Source organism: Pipistrellus hanaki (genome assembly GCF_964339955.1).
Source record: "Pipistrellus hanaki genome assembly, chromosome: 10".
In the NCBI taxonomy this organism is placed as follows: Eukaryota; Metazoa; Chordata; class Mammalia; order Chiroptera; family Vespertilionidae; genus Pipistrellus; species Pipistrellus hanaki.
In genome coordinates, this window is record NC_140512.1 from 47045307 (window position 1) to 47065014 (window position 19708).

A 19708-nucleotide genomic window follows, 5' to 3' on the forward strand; every position below is an offset into this window, starting at 1 on the left:
GCGTGCAGGAGGCAGCCGATCAATGATTCTCATCATTGATGTTTCCATCTCTTCCTCTCCCTTCCTCTCTGATATCAATAAAAATATATTAAAAGTAAATAAATAAACACTCCCATAAAAAAAAGAAAAGATGGAGGTGAATGAATTTGTTACTCTGAATCAAGCTTTTCCTATCAGGAAAGGAAGGTACAATAAAGGAATAAAAATTTCCTGAGTACATGCTGTGGGCCAGTCACTGTCTGTGGATTCTTCAATGATTCAAATTAAGATGAGGGGCACGGATGTTCAGAGAAAGGGACCTGTCCAAATTTCTAGGCTAATAATTGGCAGAGCTGAGATCTGAACCAACTCCAAATCTTCACTCCCAAGTTCTCTGCTCTTTTTTGTTTAAGCTGTGCTTTGTTTTTGCGGCTTTGGAATCAGTCTATGGGTGGGCCCAGCACCCCTTAATTCACTGCCGGAGTGTCATGGGTGCTCCTGCAGATTTCAAGTCCTGGTTAAGAGGCTGTGCTGATTATAATATCTATATGTTAATATTAACCTAAATTAGCCCTAGACAAATGCACAAGGGCCTGAACATTGTTCAGAGGAACCACAATCTGAATACTAATATGCAAGAAGGCAGAGCTGATTCTGTTCCTGTCCCTATGGTATCAGCCACGTTAATTGTTGCTTCTCCTTTTTCCCATTGTAATAAAATTTAGCAAGAAGTTAGCAAAAATATTTAAAAGTATAAAGAAGGTCATTTGAAATACAGTGAAATTTGCCCTAAGTGTACATTGTACCTCCAGATATTTGTCAGTGTACATTGTCACCTGCATATAATATATAAATATATACGTATGTGTACAGAAATATATTCAACTTTTTACCAATAAGGGTACACTTAAAAATTGGATGCCATGGATCTATACAAGATAGTATGACATTTTCTAACTTAATTATCAAAGGCCAGATAGACCTACCTGATGAGGGATTACAGAGTTAAGAGAGAAAAAGAAGAAAACAAAATAACGAGTTTAATCGTCCTTTTCCCTGAAATAGTCTTCCACCAGGTCCAGCTCCTACAACTGAATAGATAGGAATCTCCCCTCCCTTTACTTCCCTAAATAGCACAAAGCCATTTAAACAGATGCCTAAAGCCAAGTCAGAGAGAAAAGCAATGCGTTCCCTCCACCACATCCCAATTTGTAAGTTCTCACTGCCCCAGGAGAGGCTGCTGAGAGGAGCCTTCAGTTCCGAGAGGAGGGCCCACTGCACGCTTGCGTTTTGCCACTGCCAGTCAGAAGGAAGACACTGGCCCTTTCAGCAGGAAGGGCATGGCTGCCTCCAGGATGTCCAGTTTGGGGTCCAGTGAGCGACCAAGCCCCTCGAGCACCATGATGGCAAACACAATGGAGGCGAAGTTGCTCTCAAGCTTTACCTGAAAGAGAAAATAGGTGGGTTCTTCCCAAAGCCCATTATATAGAGTTCTGGATAACCATGTAGCCGTCTGCTCTCAGCCTCCTATACCCGTCCATGTGACTTTCACTGTCTCCCTAACCCTCTTTTCTCTTCCCCATCATTTACCCACCATCTCATCTACCCACCCAACCTCCCATCTACTACTACCACTAAGGAAAAACCTGGGGGGTGTGGTATGTACCTTTCTAGGTATGTGTGTTTGTTCATATGACTTAAAAATAATAAAATTATTATCTCAGCGATATACCAGAAACTGTAAATCTAAATAAGGATCATTTTTCTGACCAGCCACCTTTCTGGCTCTTAATTCTATGTTATGACCCTTGCCAAATGCAGTATTTCACTATCAGATTGCAGAACCTCAAGAGAGACACTGGGAAAGGCCATCTTCAGACTAGAATCTGCCCTGCCCTGCCCTCAACTCCTTAGACCCTTGGCTGACAGCTTTACTCTGAAGAATAACCCAAGACCACATCCATCACAAGGAGACAGACAAAGGCCAAGGTGGAGAACTGTGAGGCCATGTCCCTCCGAGGAACAGGGGCAGGAGGCAGAGGCCACAACAGCCGTGCTGGGGTCTCTGAACACACCAGGTCAAGAGGCACCCCCTCCTGGGCCGGATTTTACACTGCTCAGGAAAGAGCTGTGTATGACGTAGATTAGTACCACGCATCATGCATGTGTACCGCTTTCATTAGATGGTGTTTACATCTGTGAATCCACTTCTCTACAGCTCAGTGTCACAGATACTTGGACAGCTCAGCCTTACAGAGACACAGACCAACATTGTGACAAGGAAGAACCTGCTGTACCTAGTTAGTACACAGAAGCAGCACTCTTCATGCTAATGAAGTGGTACGGAAAATGTTTTTAGAAAACGAGATCTCATATAGGAAGAGTACTTCTCACAACTCAATGGCCACCCATCAGCTTCCCCAGAGACCTCCCCTGCAGCCTGGCCGGAGCAGAGAGGCCCAGCTCTGCCAGGGGCCTCACCTTGTGAGTCATCAGTAACCTAAAGACATTCGAGAGAAGGCTGGCAACTTGGAGCTGGAAAAGAGAATAAAACTGACTGCAGAGAGTGCCAATTACTTCTCTCCCAGGCCCCTGCCCCGTCCTCCCCCAACACCCCGTCCCTCCCATCACACACACACACACACACCAGTGAGTGGAAAGAGCCTGTCTAACTCCAGAAGGACTGCTCATGCACGAGCCCTACTCTCATCTCGAGAATAAGGAGCCTGAGCTCAAAGGCTCCTTCCAGGAAGAGGCCTGGAGGCTCGGCTCACCCAGTGGGTCTCCCCAGCACACACGCCACATCTGAATAAGGAGGATCAGCAGCACCTGGGTGCCAGCTGCAGCTCTGACTCGATCCTGGTAGTGTAGCCATGAACTTGAGAAAACGCTCAGTTCTGCTAGAACTGAGTGTAAAATACAAATTGAACTCAATTCTAAATATAGGATGTGAACATTAGGTATGTCTTCTGGCCACTCAGAGACCGCCATCCATCCCTTCAAGCTCAGCTGAGCTCGAGATACAGAAGAATCGGCAGAACAGCTACAACCCAGACAGGCCAGGGTGTGACATTATATATATGTCACGCCCCAGAAGGCACCCTGGGAACCTGGTCAGGGAGCCACTCTTGAGAGTCAGAGATTCCAGTGGGCCTCCTCACACCTCGGAGATGTGGGCAGTTTTATCTGCCTTAAAACTCAAACCCCCTCCATATTTCTCCCCATTAAGAGATCTCCCTTCAGTTTGGGGTTTGTTCTGGCCAAGGGCAAGGGCAGTACTCAGCCCCTGCCCCTCTGTGGCCTGCTCACCTTTTCCAGGGTGATAGTGTTCTTCCTGGCCTGCGTTACTAGTGTGGCCATCTCCGCCTTGAATCGCTCCACGTCCTTGCACTCACTGGCCCGAGCATGATGCAGGATGAGCTCGGCCACTCTTTGGCCCTGGAAGATACAAAAGAAAAGAAATTTAGTAGAGCTATGAGGGCACAAAATTAGATGATCTGCCCACACTCCTTCCTATCCTAGTTGTTTCCACCTAGTTCTATCTTGCCTTTGGCCACTGCTGACCAACCCAGCCTAGCCTCAGAGCCACCAGGACCTGTCACCGAGCTGGACCAGCCACATTGTCCTCACGGGCTCCCTTCCTGCCGCAGCGGAATTCCCTCCTCACAGCCTCTGTGCTGCAGCCTTCTCACTCCTCCTCTGAAGGACACCCCTCCGCCCAGGACACCCTCTAACCAAGCCTCCATGGCCTCCCCACACACCCACCTACCCTGGTAGTCACTGCCAGTGCCTTTCACATCCCTCCTCTGGCTGTGACCTTCTTCGTCCACCCAAGCCTGTGCAAGGGAACATGCCCCACCACACCTGCCACCATGGCCCAGGCTCAGGCCTCTGCCCCCTCAGAAGCCTCCTGAGCAGGAGCTAGCCTTCCGAGTGCCCACTGAACGCTTGTTGAAGAAGGAAGAGAAACTACCATACGAACTACCATAACTGCACGACAGCATTTGGGAAGGAGGCATTTCTTCCCATCCCAAACTACGAGCCGCTTGGAAGTGGCCTCCGTCACGGGCACCAGCACCTTCTGACTAAAGACCAGTGATGTTTCTGCTGGGAGCACCCATGGCAAACACGGCATTTACAAGAACGAAGGCCAAAACCGGTTTGGCTCAGTGGATAGAGCGTCAACCTGCGGACTGAAAGGTCCCAGGTTCGATTGCAGTCAGGGCATGTACATTGGTTGTGGGCACATTCCCAATAGGGGGTGTGCAAGAGGCAGCTGATGGATGTTTCTCTCTCATTGATGTTTCTACAATAACTCTCTATCCCTCTCTCTTCCTCTCTGTAAAAAAATCAATAAAATATATTTTAAAAAAGAAGAAGAAGAACGAAGGCTGAAGAGCTCTAAAGTTCTCAAGAGCTTCAAGGATTTGGGCCCAACTCCCAAGGGCCCAGTGGGTCTCACCTGCCCCATCGCTACGGCCATTAAGACTGCGTGGAAGTTCCTCAGGTCAGCAGCCCGCAGCTCAGCCACGATACCAGCATCCAGGAGCACCAGGCGCAGGGGGCACCGGGCAGGCGTCATGGACACCAACAGTGTGTCACAGGCATCCACCTGCTGCAGCCGTGCCTCCTGGCTCTGGGAAAGAGCATCGGCACCCTGGACCAGGATGTTCCCAGGGTGGAGGTCCGCATGGATAAAGTTGTCCACAAATATCTGGAAAGAGATCAGCACTACTCAAGGCTAAATCAACCCTCACCATCCCATCACCACCAGGAAAAGCTTCCAGGATGATATGTTCCCAGTGATCCATGGCAGGGAAGTGTACATTTGATAAATTAATTCATTGCCTGATGATATCAGTTCATAATTTGTATAGGGACAGGACAGGTTTGTGGACAAAAGGGGCCATATGCTGACCTGACAAGCTCAGGGGAGGCCTGCATGGCCTCTTGCAAACTTGGAGACCTACAGTAATCACAAAGGATGGTCTGAAATTAAACTTTAACTAAAAGCAGTCATGGGTGGGCAGTTACATCCTAGGCCCCTATCTTCACTGACAAGGTCAAGCTTTACCTTAACTGAGCCTATCTGTCTTTTTGCATCTAGGATAACATGCCCTTGAAATGTCTGGTAACTCGTAACTTCCCTTTTTGTGGACCCCCTGGGGCAAAACCGAATGTGTTGGCCACCAGGACAGATACCATAACTTTTTCATTATTATGTTAATTGTTCCTTCATCCACCTAAGTATGTGTCTATGATTTTACTTTTACTAATCCCAGGGGTTTCCCCACTTTACTTTCTCTCACCTCTCTAGTCTGTCACCAGTGAATTTCATGTAACCCACCTACGTCTCTTTCCTTTGATTGCAATGTATAAATGCAGATGTAACCCGCCATTCTCAGGAGCATTATCTCAATTCGTTGAGGTTCTGCTTCCCGATATATGATGACATTTTGGCTCAAATAAATTCACAAAAATTCTTTACAGATTTCAATGTGTGTTTTATTTTGTTTTTTTTTACGTTAACTGGTTGATGTTTTCAAGAGAAAAGTTATTTTCAAAGAGAAGAGCATTAAAAAATATTATAGGAAATATGAAAGGTTGCAGGTTCAATTCCTGGTGGGAGTGGGTACAGGAGGCAACCAGTCAATGTTTCTCTCATATATCAATGTTTCTCTCCTGCCCCCCCACCCACCACCCCACTTTCTCTCCATTCCTCCCTCCCCACTCTCTAAAATCAGAAGAAAAAGAAGAAAGAAAAAAAAAGCCCTAGCTCAGTGAATAGAGCGTTGGCCTGTGGACTGAAGGGTTCTGGGTTCAATTCCAGTCAAGGGCACATGCCCGGGTTTCAGGCTAGCTCCCCACTAGAGGGTATGGAGGAGACAGCCGATCAATGATTCTCTCTCATTATTGATGTTTCTATCTCTCTCTTCCTTCCTCTCTGAAATAAATAAATAAAATATTTTTTTTACAAAAATAAAATCAGGCCGAAACCAGTTTGGCTCAGTGGATAGAGTGTCAGCTTTCAGACTGAAAGGTCCCGGGTTCGATTCCGGTCAAGGGCACGTACCTTGGTTGCTGACACATTCCCAGTATGGGGTGTGCAAGAGGCAGCTGATCGATGTTTCTCTCTCATCGATGTTTCTAACTCTCTATCCCTCTCTCTTCCTCTCTGTAAAAAATCAATAAAATATATATATTTAAAAAATGAAATCAGTAAAAATAATCCAAAAATAAAAATAAAAAATAACCCAAGGTATCCTTGGATGAGGATTTAAAAAATAAAATTATCTAATCATTATCTAATCATAAAAAAAATAAAATTATCAATCAATCCCACTGCACCCTCCCCTCTACCCACAATGCCCCTTGGAGCCTCTATCAACTGAGCTTCCACTGCACTAAGTGGAAACCTGGCTCTCCCACTACAACCTCTCTTCTTCAGGAGCCCCTTGGGTGGGGGCTGCTGATCTGGGGCTGAAGGTGGAGTCAGGACTCCCAGCCCTGAGCCCTCTCTGCAGAAGCGCTTAAGCTTCCACTATGCTGTCAGCTTGCATCCACTATCATCCTGCTCACCTCAGCCACAGAGCTCCATCTCAGTCATATCAATTCTTTCCTCCTACTCTCAGACCACATACCTGGTTCCTTCTTATCCCAACTCTGCACCCTCTAGACCTGGGCACTCGTCCTGTCTATCAAGCCTAGACCCTGCCATCCATCCCTCAAACACTCTGTGCCAACCACCACGAAGACCTCAGACCCTCAACAAGTATCGGTATCTTCTTTCTTTGCTCCTGCATGTGAGCTGCTAGCAACGCTGGGTTGCCACAAGCACTACTAATGATGCTGATAATTAACATTGCTTAGGGTTCACTATGTCCTATTCTGAGTGTCAACTCATTTAATCATTGTCAGGCCGTCCCCTCATAGGTGACGCCGAGGCTTCCCTCCCATGCCAGCTGATCTGAAGCCACTTTCTGAATAGATCCCTGGACTAGGTCAGGCCCCTCTGAAACGGCCCATTGGATCTGTGAGTGCCTTGGGTGGGGCCTGGATGAGGCCTATTTGAAAATGTCTTTTGTGTGAAATGTATCTTTGGGCATGTGGAGGTATTATTGATATGAAAAAATGCTAAGTAACTGATTTACTATCTGAAAAGGGATTTACTATCGGGGAAAGGGAGGGAGGAAGAGACTGAACATAAACTGCACCTATGGATGAGGACAATGGGGGATGGGGAAGGGGCGGAGGGTGGGGTGGGAACCTGGTGGAGGGGGGAAGAAATGAGGAACCTTTGTAATAATATGAACAATAAAGATTTAAAAAAAAAAAAATGAAACGGCCTTTTGGTGCCTGTACCTACTCTGTGTATGACTTAATTACTCATGGACAGTCTTCCCACTGGCCAGCGGTTCTGTGAACACTGTAATCCTGTCTCTCTGCTCACTACTGTAAAGCCAGCACTGTCTAACACATAACAAACGCTCAGTACATACTTGCTGAATGAATGAAGGAAGTAGCATGGAATATACGATGTTGTCTTAGGCTGTTTGTAGGCACCTAGGACTGGGCCTGGGTCTTGTTCCCCACCCTTCCCACAGTGAGAAAGTGCTTACCAGAGAGCTGTAGAATGAATGGTAGGCTCGGCTGTGTTTAGAGCAGACTCTACGCTGGCCTTGCCCTCCACGCAGGGTCGCTGAGCAGTGTCCCCACCATTTCCCACGTGCAATTGAGCCACATGCCGGGCCTGAGCTCCCTCTCCCAGCCCACGAGCTCACCATCTTCAGGAGCATGTCGATCCCCAGCCGAGCAATCTTCCTCTTCAAGTCCACGGGAATCCCTGCCTGCTGGTAACTGGACACGGGCACGCTCTCCTTTAAGAAGATCAGGGAGGGAACAGCTTTACCCTGGACAGCTCTGCTCCTCATCCCCACGGCACTCGTGCTGTTGTCCTTCCGTCAATTACGAAGTGACCCAAAGAGTTTTTCCCTTTCTTAGAGCCACTATGAGTCTGAAACCCACGAGCTGATTTTAACCTATCTACATTTCCCTTCCATAATACTTCTCAAAGGAAAACAAGTCCCACAGGTTTATTAGAAAGGAAAACCATTGACTCTGCCACTCACAGGTAAGGATGTCACAATGTGGTGGGAAGAGAGAACAGGTCAAGAACCAGCCAATAGACACATGAATAAATTCTGTGACCTTGAGCAAGAAAACAGGGGCACTTAACCAGAATCGAACTTGGGACCCTTCAGTCCACAGGCCGATGCTCTATCCACTGAGCCAAACCGGTTTCAGCAGTTATTACAATATTATGATGTACTTTGCATCTCTGTGACTATTTTGTAACTACCAATTTGTACTTCTCAACCCCTTCTCCTTTGTCATCCAATCCCCCAGCCTCCCTCACCTCTGTCAACCATCAGTACATTTTTTGTATCTATGAGTCTATTTCTATTTTTTTGTTCATTTATTTTGTTCTTTAGATTCCACATGTAAGTGAAATCATATGGTATTTGTCTTTCTCTGTGGTTAATATTAAGTAACCACAATTTCATTGAAGGTATGAATCAATGATTAATTTTCTTTATTTCTTAAATATTTAGTATTGTGAATGTTTATCTTGCCAAGATTAGATATGGTAAATTAAACAACTTTGTGCAAAAAAAGAAAAAAAAAAGAAAAAGAAAACAGGGGCAAAGGGGGAAAAGAGAAGAAAGGGGAGCGAGTAAATAATCATTTCATATAGGTTAGTTATTTAAGTGTCAGAGCAGCCCACTGAGATGGATTTTGTTATCCCTAATTAATAAATAAAAGAACAAAAGCCGCCAAAACCGGTTTGGCTCAGTGGATAGAGCGTCGGCCTGCAGACTGAAGGGGGTGTGCAAGAGGCAGCTGATCGATGATTCTCTCTCATCGATGTTTCTAACTCTCTATCCCTCTCTATAAAAAAACAATAAAATATATTTAAAAAAATAAAAAATAAGTAAAAGAACGAAAGCCCAGAGAGGTTAAGTAACTTGCTCAAGGCTACACAGCTAGTAACTTTGGGAGGTGGCATTACTGCCCTGCACCTCATATCACCATCTTTACAAAGGAGGCTGGAGCAGGAGACGGCTAAGGCCGGTGACATGACACAAACACTTGAGCACTTTCTCTGTCAGACTCTGCCTGAGGGCGCTTTGCATTGTGTGTCACTGATCCTGGGAGAATCCCATGAGGCAGGAAGAGTGGCCTGCTGTCATACATGAAGAAACTGAAGTCATTCCACACTTAAAGTGGCAGAGCAGACTTTCAAATCCAGAAAGACGGAGGCCACACCCTGGTTCTCAGCCACCTCACTATGCTACTGCCCACCTCGGATCACATCCGAAGTCCTCGCACATGTAATCACTTGCTGTCTCTCGGCTTTTGTCTTTGCAGACTAAAACCACCAAGTTTTGCAGACACAGTGAAGCAGACACAGCCCAGCTGCGAGTGAAAGGCACAGCCAGGTAAGTTCTGATTCTTACTTCATATGTTTCCACCAAAACATCCCTGGTGACAAAGGGATGCAGAGGGGTGGGGAACCTGACAGACTTCACGTTCAGGAAGTTGGACTGGAAGTGCTCGAGATTCCGAGCTTCGTAGCGCAGGTCGATCTGCAGGGAAGTGAAGAGAAAAGATGAAGGGGTAGTCGGGGCACAGGGATAGCAAAGTCTGAACTGCCAAAGAGCTAGCCAGTCACAGAGTCATTGGCTTCTCCTGCACACAGCTCCCCGGGAGACATGGGAGGAGGCATTCTGTGACTGAAGGTCTCCTCCCAAGTCCCCAGCCTCCTCCTGAGCTCCTCTGAGCCACAGACAGCAGACACCATGGCATTACCTGGGCTTCCCTGCTTCTCCGCTCTTCCTGCCCTGCCCACCCTCTTCACACCAGCCAATGGACGCCTCCCCCATCTCCCAGGGTTCAGCTTTGTGGCCTCTCCACACCACTGCCACCCAGACCAATACTAGCCCCCGCCCCCAGACTCCAGCCAACACTTGTAACCACTGAGCACACTGGCCAGGACTCCAGCCCTTTCCCTTGATTAAGGCTCACTTCCACCCACTGCACTGACACTGCTCTCCCCAACTCACCAAGTGTTTTGCTTGCCAGAGTCAAAGGTGCAGTCCCATTTTTATCCTAATTAACTCTTAATACCTCATTTTTCCTGAACCAGTTTTCACTATCCCAGCTTTCACTCCTGCCTCTCAACTGCCCTATCTGGATCTGGGATCCCAGCCATTCCTCCTCAGGTGCCCCAGAGATGCTGGTATCTCTCAGCTCCTGACCTTCACCAGCTTTTGCTCTTCCTCTCCATCCCCTCATATCCTCAGCTGGTACCTCTTGATGACAGAACCTTGACTTCCATCCAGTCCCCCCCACCAAGTCTCTGGACTTATATTGAAGTCCATCTGGACATTGCCCTGTGGAAGTCCACAGGGACCCTTGAACTCAGTGTCTACACAGAATTTACTTGCATACATACCCACATATACCCAGTCACCTGAGAGTCACTGCAGATTACTCCTTCTCTTACCCTCCACACCCATCAGTGCTCAGTGTCATCAGCTCTGCAGCCCTAACCACTCTCGGATCTATTCTCCCTTTCCACCCCACTGCCACCCTCAGAGTGACTCACAAGAAGTCACCTGAACAGAGGCATCTGAGCTGGGCTTCCTGACCCCTCATCTTCCTTCCCTAGACACTCTGCTGGTGTCCCCTACTGTGTGCAGAATGAAGTCTAAATTCTTTAGGATGACATCCAAGGCGGGTCATGGGTTGGCCCCTACTTCTCTCTTCAGGTCAATCTCTTGTGCCTCCCCCTTCCTCTACTGCCCAAAACTCTAGCTTCACCCAATCGTTTGGTGCTGAACACCCCAGCCTGCTGACTTACCCCCATCCTTTGCCTTCCTTATTCCCTCTGATTGGAATGTCTTCCCCCCATTTGGTCCAACTGTAAATACCACTCACCTTTCCAGGTCCAACTTGAGCCAAGGGAACCTTGACCCTCAAGATGGAATGACCACCTCCTCTCTTGAGCCCCAACTAAACTTGTGGAGACTCCTACGTGGAGACTCCTACTGTAACTCTGATCAAACTCTTTTTGCAAGTATTTATAGGTCTGCCCCTCTGCCTACAATATATTCCTATGGACAGGAAAAGCTCACTTGTTTTCTTAGTTCATCAGCTTCTCGTTATATCCAAGGACCTAAATGAAGACGTGGCACCTTGCTTCTGAAAGTCTGCCAATCTCTGCACTACCAAAAGGGAGCCAGGGCAGATGCCTGCTTGGAGCCTTGAAGGCCCCCAAAGTGTATTTACCAAACCTGACTACTTAAACAGCTGTCCCCAAGTCCTGAACAGGAAGGAGGTCATTGTCTACTCAAAAGCCCTGGAAACAAAGCTAAACAAGGCACTGTGACTTAACCTAATTCTTCTTACCACCCTAACGTTCAGCCATTGATTGTGGCACTTAGGGATAATGTTGTATATTCCACCAGGATGGTTTCACTTTCCTGCCAGGCACTAAGGAAGACTGTGTTTCCCAAGCACCCTTGCAGGGCCTGTGTGATTAAAGCTGACCCTTAGACCATCGCTAGGAAGAAATGACGTTCATCACTTCCAGGCCTGCCACAAAATCTCTCACATGGTCCTCCATGGTTTTTCCCCCAATTCCACGCTGACCCTACATGACACATGTTGTAGATGGCAGTGCCAAACTTGGGAGGAAATTGGGTCCCTGAATAACTCTGGTGTAGAGTTTCCTCTCTCTCTCCTTCAGTTCACCTGCATGGAACTTTGATACAAACAATAACCTTGCTGCATTAAGCTACTGAGATTGGGTGCTCTTTGTTGTATCAACTAGTGTTGTCTACCCTGACTAACATACCCTACTAGACGTGACCTACTGGGAAATTACTCTTTCATCCAGCATTTACTAAACAGCTGCTAATGGCAAGAACTCTCTTACATGCTATTTATAACCAAGGGAAGGGAAATTCACCTGTTGGACCATGAGCTTCTCAAATTCCTCCACTATCTCAGGCAAGCTAAGCCACTTGATTCCTGGCAAAAGTGTAAGGACTTGGCTGCCCATCTTCATCAGCAGCAGGTCCATTTTCACCTGAGAGAGCAGGCCAGGGTGCAATACCTGCCAGAAAGAGGAACAGTGAGACAGAGGAGGGATCGTGAAGGCATGTCCATTTAGCCAGGGCTGGGTCGTACCACCAAAGGAGAACCAGCTGGCTTCTCATCAGAGCAAAGAGGAAGTAGTCCCAACACCCAGGATGCTCTTGCCTCCCTCATTCCCGTGTGCCGTGCCTTCTCTGAGGAGATGCTGAAGGCAGCTCCTCTGCACTGCACTCAGCTTTCTTCCTAAATATATTGTGTTTAGATCAGTGGCTTCCAAAAAGTGCAAAAAAGTCACCACAGGGTGCTTGGTGAAAATGAGGGAGAGTTTTTCCCAAGGAGGTAAAAGAGATCATCAGGGATACCTGCTACCTGGGTCTGCCAGATCCCCTGGGTAATGCTGAATGGGAGTGGGAAAGTGTGGAGACAATAATGGAGCCCAGGCAGGGAAGGCAGAAAATGCAGCGAAAAGAAAGCCACCTCTGTAAAAAGGAACACTGCCACCTTGGGGCTCATCACAGCATGTCCAACCTAGTCTGTCGCCAATGTATCCTGACCCCAGAGCAGTACATCAGCTAGATGGTGGTTTCTCCACCCACAGAGGCAGCGAACTCCAAACCCACTTCTTTTCCCTTTTATGAGACTATCACACCACCACCTCTCCCTCAAGCCAAGAAACAAAACAGTTTGCCCATCATACACACTCAGATAGTAGCCAAGCTAACAGAAGTCAGTGGAAGGCAATGTGGGGTGAATGGCAAAAGAGGGGTTCCTGACCTAGGACTGCTCTGTGGGGTTAGTGAGCTTTTAGAGATGGGAAGGGCCTCTGAAGACATCAGGGCACTTACTTTCACTGCCACGGGGATGAGGTGATGTGGTTCAGGTAGGTGGGCAGGCGCCGAAGCCTGAGACACCACTGCGTCCGATCCAGCCAGGTCGGCTTTAGGGAGAAGCAGCCTTTCTAGAAATGACTGGTCAGCAAGACTTGCTTGAGATCTCCATTCCTTCTCCAGGTGTCCAAAGAGCGCGCTCGTCCCCTCCAGTGCCCCAGCTTCTGAGCAAGGCCGCAGCCTGGAGGCCTGGGCGAGTCTCTGGATGCTGTCGTTCTCCAGGAAGACAGGATTGGCACACGCTTTGTACACTTGGGCCACGCAGCCTGAACCCACAGGTTCCTGCTTCTCAAAGCACAGGACCTTCCCCCAGTCCTCCCCAAAGGCCTGCTGCAGGGTGTGCTCCGTGTGACTCCAAGGGTGTGGGGTCACCCGGACATGCAGCTTGGAGAACTGGGCACAGAACGCCTCTGAGAAAAGGTCTCGCCGGGTGCTGGCCCACTGGCCCAGTTTGATGTACGTTGGGCCAGAGGTCTCGGTGGCTTTCAGAAGCAGGAAGAGCCAGAGGCTGGAGATGCTGGGAGCCAGGTAGGTGAGAGGGTAGAGTAGAAGGAGGGGGAAGAATTTCACCAGGAGAGCCCCAGCGCGGAGCCCAATCCGGAGGTACAGGAGGAGGCAGCCGAGCCGCCCCTCATGGGCCACTCTTTCCAGCGGCCCATTTTCCGCCAGTTCAACCCAGCTGGCCCTTCGCCGACACAAGGGCTCAGGGGCCCCGTCGCCAATGTCCCCACGGACAGAGACGAATTTGGGCAAAGTGCCAAGCAGAAGCCAGCATAGTCTGGAATTCCGTCTGGAGGGTCTGAAAAGACTGAATCCCTTTCGGAGCTCAAAACCCCTTAGGTGTGACAAGCAGAGCCTGACAGAGAAGCGCCAGGGAGTCACCATCCTCTCCCAGCTGCCTGCCCTCAGCTTAAAGGGCACCTACCTATGTTCACCAGGCTGACACGAGTCGGGACCACAGCTGAGCATTCCACTTAAATGTGGGGCAGCAGCAGCCAGGTCCCACGAAGCTCATGTACAATCTAAGCCCAGCCCAGCTCCTAATCCGGCGGAGGCCGGGCCGCACCGCCCCAGAGGCCGCACAGCCGCAGGAGCCACCGGAGGGGAGGGCGCATCGGTCCCACCCGGCCCCACGCCCTGTTCCCTCCCTCTGAGCACCTGCCCTTGGCCCCAAGCCTGAGGCTGCTGGAGGCCTCCGCTCAGACGGGCTGCGCCTACGGGGCTTTCAGAACGCGACCCACTGTGAGCACCGGAGGGGCCAAGCCAGACACACAGCCTGGCCCAGGGCCGGCCGCGGCCGCGAAGGGGAGGACAGAGCCGGCGGCCGCAGGCACCCGGCGAGCCAGGGCCCGCACGAGGCCGCCCGCGTGGCCCGGCGCCCGCCCGGAGCTGGAATGCGGAGGGGCTGGAGGGGGTGGAGTCGGGTCGGGGTTGAAGGTGCAGCCGAGGGTCGAAGCTCAGAGGCCCGGCGTAGGGGGTCGCGGCGCCGAGAGCGGAGAGGGGATGCGGAAGACCGAGGAGCCGGCGCCGAGAGCCGGGAGGTGGTGCGGAGGGCCGGGGATCGGAGCGCCCAGAGTGGGGAGAAGGTGCGGAGGGCCGGGGGTTGGGCGCCGAGAGCCGGGGGAGGGTGCGGGAGGCCGGCGATCGGAGCGCCGAGAGCCGGCAGGGAGTGCGGGAGGCCGGGGATCGGAGCGCTGAGAGCGGGCAGGGAGTGCGGGAGGCCGGGGATCGGAGCGCTGAGAGCCGGGAGCCCGGAGGGAGTGCGGGAGGCCGGGGATCGGAGCGCCGAGAGCCGGCAGGGAGTGAGGGAGGCCGGGGATCGGAGCGCTGAGAGCCGGGAGAAGTGAGGGAGGCCGGGGATCGGAGCGCCGAGAGCCGGGAGCCCGGAGGGAGTGCGGGAGGCCAGGGGTCGGGCGCGGAGGGCGGACGGCCGGGCTCCGAGGCCGCGCGGCCCGCGTTTTCCGGGAGCGCCCCGCCCGCCCGCCGCGCCGGCCCGGCCCCTTAAAGCGGACGCGGTACGGAGCGGGGCTGAGGCACCCGCCGCCCTCGGGCCCTGGGCCCCAGGTCCAGCACAGAAGGCAAACGCGCGCCCCGCGCCCCTCCGCCCCCCTTTCCGCTGACATCTCGGTAGCTCGCCCACAAAACATGGGAACCCTGAAGCGGGCCATGAATTGCAAGCCGGTTGTCTACACCGGTAAGTTTTCAGTGCGGGGAAGGGTGCCCAGGCTGCATCAATTTAGGCAACATGTTTGGACCTTGGGGACTGGCTCCCGCTTAAAAGTGGGGCCGCTCTGCCAGGACCCACGAAGCTCACGGACAGTCTAAGCCCAGCCCTGCTCCTAGTCCGGCCCGCGCCGGGCCGCACCGCCCCTGAGGCCGCCCGGCCTTCGCCGCTGGAGGGGAGGGCGCTTCTGTCCCACCTGGCTCCACGCCCTGCGTGGAGAACTGGGCACAGAGCTGTAGGGAGAGCTACAAAGGTGTCAGTGGAAAGGGCGGGGGTGAGTGGGAGAGGGGCGTGGAGCCAGGTGGGACAGATAAGTCATTCAACGAATACTATTGAGTCCCATGAGTATTTCTTAAGCTGACTCGAAGGTGTCTCAAGGCTCAGTAGTATGCATTGAGGTAGATACCCTGCTAAGCTGGGGAGTGGAGACACACATCCTGCCCTTACACACTGATGACACAGGGATACCACACGGGGAAACACAGGGTGCAATTTCAAAGTGTGGCAAGAGCCCTGAAAGAGTGGGGAGAACCTATAGGATGTGGCTACTTTGGAGGTGGGAGGGCGTTCAGACACAACGGAAAAAGCCCTAAAGCCCCAAAATAGAAAGGAGTTAGGGTGTATACCTCTGATTCACCAAAGGGCTTATTGAGGACTTCATTTGAAACCAGAGGCCCTGGGTTCTAGCCTGCTAATTAGGAGGTAACGATGTGACCCTGGGCAAGTCTCTGGGCCTCTGTTACTTCTTACGCTAAGGAGGGAAGTGAGTCTGACTAAAGCTGTACAGGTCTTAATTACTGTACCACAGTAATTAAGAGCAAATTTTTGGAACTAAATAAACCTGGTTTTAGTCTCCCTCTGTGTAATCTGTATAACCTTGGGGACAAGTTACCTTACCTCTTAAAGCCTCCAACCACAAGCTATGACGTGTTTCGCACCATGCGTCAATAAATGTTAGCATATGTTATTTGTTTATTTAGATAATAAAAGTAGTTTTGTTTCTCTTCCTACTTCATATGACAGACATATTTTCACAAATTTGGAGGATACATTGTGGAAGGTCTGACTTAAAATAAGGGCATCCTGGGGGTGAGAGTGGGGTGGAAGGGATCACTAGGGGGAAAGGGGGGGGGGGGCCGCATCTGTAATATTTTCAACAATGAAGGTATATTTTAAAAAATAAAATCAGCCGAGGCCGGTTTGGCTCAGTGGATAGAGCGTTGGTCTGCAGGGTGAAAGGCTCCAGGTTCGATTCCGGTCAAGGGCATGTACCTTGGTTGCGGGCACATCCCCAGTGGGGGGGTGTGCAAGAGGCAGCTGATCGATGATTCTCATCGATGTTTCTAACTCTCTATCCCTCTCTTTTCCTCTCTGTAAAAAATCAATAAAATATATTTAAATAAAATAAAATCAGGGCATCCTAGAAATTCACCTGAAGCAGTGGCTCTCCGCTTTAGCACCCACAAGAATAGCCTGAGAGCTGTCACATACTCAGTATCTGATTCTCTAAATCTGGAGTGGGGCCCGGAATTTGCATTTCTAACAATTTCCTACATGCTTCTGCTGCTTCCGGTCCTAAGAACAAAGTTTGAGAACCATTGAGCTGGTGGTGGTGGAGGTAGTGTTGGTGATGGTAGTGATTGTGGTGGTGAAGGTGCAGCCCCTCAAAAAGTTGTAGTTACCCAAGTAGGTGAAATTGGAAGATTCCTGGGGCCCATGTGAATGTCCATTAGGAGAATGATGTCATGCATATTAACAAATATCAAATGTGAACCCTAAGTCAAGCTTTGTAAGGGTAGTCAAGCTGCTTCTCACCTGTTAACTTTATGCAATCTTTCCGGATTAGCAACCACAAGAATGCATTTAGAGTGATTGATGAATTAAAGAGACTGAATATCCAGTCGCTGGCCAGACCATATATGACAACAGAACTCTGGCACACAGTCTCAGCAGCAATGGCCCAGAACAGTCAGGTCTCGGCCCATGGTTGCCAGCTTCTCTAATGTACATCCCCACTTCGAACACAGGACCCAGCCACAGAAAGCCAAATGTCCTCTCCAAATCCATCACACACTAGACCCGCCTCCACCTTCCTTCCCTGTGCCACTCGCCTGTGGTTAGGCACACTGGAAGCCTCATTCCCCACCCCCCGGCCCCCCAGTAAACCTTTCCCACTAGCTTTTGAGCCTTTACTTGTATTTGAGTCTCTGCCAAACGCAAGTGATGCTGGCCGACTCCCTTGCTGTAGAAAGATCTGAATAAATAGCCTCTGTTTGTTCTCATTTGGATGATCTGTTTTCCTCCTTCAAGTCTCCACAGTAAAAGCCAGCTAATTATTGTTAATCGTTTCCTGTCTTGGAACCCGTCCTGCTGGTGTGGTTAACTCTAGTACCACTGGGTGGCACCCTTCACTTGTGACTTGCAACCAAAGCTTCCTCTGGGTTCCCCGGGGCCTGGCTGAGAGGAAATGGATGGGCAGGGAAAGATGCAAAGGCCCACTGGCTGCGCTTATCTTGTCAGGGATCCAAACGATGGTGATTTTAGCAGCTAGCCATGTAACAGCGTTACATAGCGGGTGCCACGCAGGGCAAGTATTTGTTCAAGACCTGGGGGAAGGGCTGTGGGTAAGAAATTGGCTGCCTCTGGGATTCTATCTGCACTTTTGACATTTGGGGCAGGATAATGCTTTGTTGTGCTTGAGGGGTGTGGACAGGGGGAAGGGAAGCTGTCCTGTACACTGTAGGGTGTTTAGCAGCAGCTCTGCCCCTACCCACTGGATGCCAGAGCCGCACCCCCAGCCCCCCATCCCACACCCCGCAATTGTGACTTTAAATGTCTTCAAACATCATTCAGTGTCTCCCAGGGAGCAAAGTTGTCCCAAGGTGAGAACCACTGGTGAGCTCCTTGTTGAGGACAGCTCTCAGCACCCCTCTCCACACTCACTCTCTTCATAACAGAATGTCAGCCCTTGTGTACGCTTGCCTCAGCCTCCCTCTTTTTGCCTCCCTTGAACGAGCTCTACACTAGTGTGTCTCCAGTGGGAACGTGAGCCACCTCCACCTAAAACACCTGGGATGCTTGTGAAACTGCAGGCTCCCGGGCCACCCGGCGTTGGGATCCTCTGGGGGAAGATTCCATGCCCCACCCCCAAATAAGCCCAGGGGATTATCAGGCAAACACAAAGTTTGAGAAGCACGGACCCCACTCCAGGTCCTGCTTAGTACACCTGGTCTGCAGTTAGCTCCTAATCTTATGCCTGGATCTGGACATAAAAATCCTGGCCCCGGGGCATGCACATGCACAGAAAGTATCGGAATCGATGCCGGGAAAGACACTAAGGGAAGAGGCTGTCTCTTTCCGGTTTGCCGCCATGATTTTCACATCCCTTCCTCATCATGTAGACCTACTGCTAACCTCTCCCTTCCTCCTTTTTGTCTCTCTAGCTGAATTGTCTCCATTACTTCTTCTCAGGGGAATTTCTCCTCCTCTGGTTCCCACCTTGTGGTTTTCTAGATGGGCTGTTCTGGCTCTACCCAGGTTCAGGTGCTGCTCCTGCACTGATGCCTGTGGCCCAGCAGGTCCCCTCCCTCCTACCTGAGGGGCTTGCCCTGCCAGGAGGTGAAGCTCCGGCTTGCTCTGCTCTGCCCCACCATGCTGTAGCAGCTCCGCTAGGCCTGGTCCTTGAATACCTCTACTTGATCTACTTTATTATTATTATTATTATTATTATTATTAATTTTTTTTTTATTAAGAGAGAGGGATAGTTAGAAACATTGATGAGAGAGAATCATCGATCAGCTGCCTCTTGCACACCCTCTACTGGGGATGTGCCCACAACCAAGTACATGCCCTTGCCCGGAATCAAACCCCGGACCCTTCAGTCTGCAGGCCGACGCTCTATCCACTGAGCCAAACCGGTCCCGGCTACTTTATTATTTTTTAAATATATATTTTAGACGAAGTGATCACAGCCAAAGAGAGGCCCCTGAAAGCTGGAGGAGCATGAAGGAACCCTGGGACCCTGGGTGGCTTGAGCTTCTCCCTCCCCTTCCATCCCACAGCTCCTGGATGACATTTGACTGGGGCCAAGAACAAACCAAGGCTGGGATTGAGGTTTGTGTGGGATGCTTGGCTTGGTTTTGTTTCTCCAGAGAGAGCCAGCCAGGGTTGTGGTGGGATGGGAAAGAACTCCCCGTCCAGCTTCTCTAGAAGGAAAGAACGGGCCAAGGATGGGACTAGCAATATAACTCTGGGCAGTGTCATTGCGCTTAGGCAACCTGATATAACAGAAGAACTTGAACTTGGCTTCAGTCAGGCAGGCCTGAGTCCATGTGACCTCAAATAAGGTACATAACCTCTTAGAACTTGGGTTTTCCACCCATAAAATGGTAAGGATAACATTTCATTGCTCACATGTGTGGGGAGGATTACAAAGTAGGGTGCCCATGCAAGACCA

At 50.3% G+C, this 19708-nt stretch overlaps 1 protein-coding gene across 1 annotated transcript; it reads right to left on the bottom strand.

Annotated features, from left to right (window-relative positions):
- Positions 1-998: 998 nt before the first annotated feature.
- Positions 999-14717, bottom strand: ADCK2 (aarF domain containing kinase 2). Its single transcript, XM_084896751.1, has 8 exons — positions 12987-14717; positions 12014-12160; positions 9498-9626; positions 7761-7856; positions 4442-4693; positions 3289-3417; positions 2461-2514; positions 999-1423 (listed from the first exon to the last, which is right to left on the bottom strand). The coding sequence occupies exons 1-8, from the start codon at positions 13911-13913 to the stop codon at positions 1283-1285; spliced, it is 1875 nt and encodes a 624-aa protein (XP_084752877.1). The 5' UTR covers positions 13914-14717; the 3' UTR covers positions 999-1282.
- Between the last annotated feature and the right edge of the window lie 4991 nt (positions 14718-19708).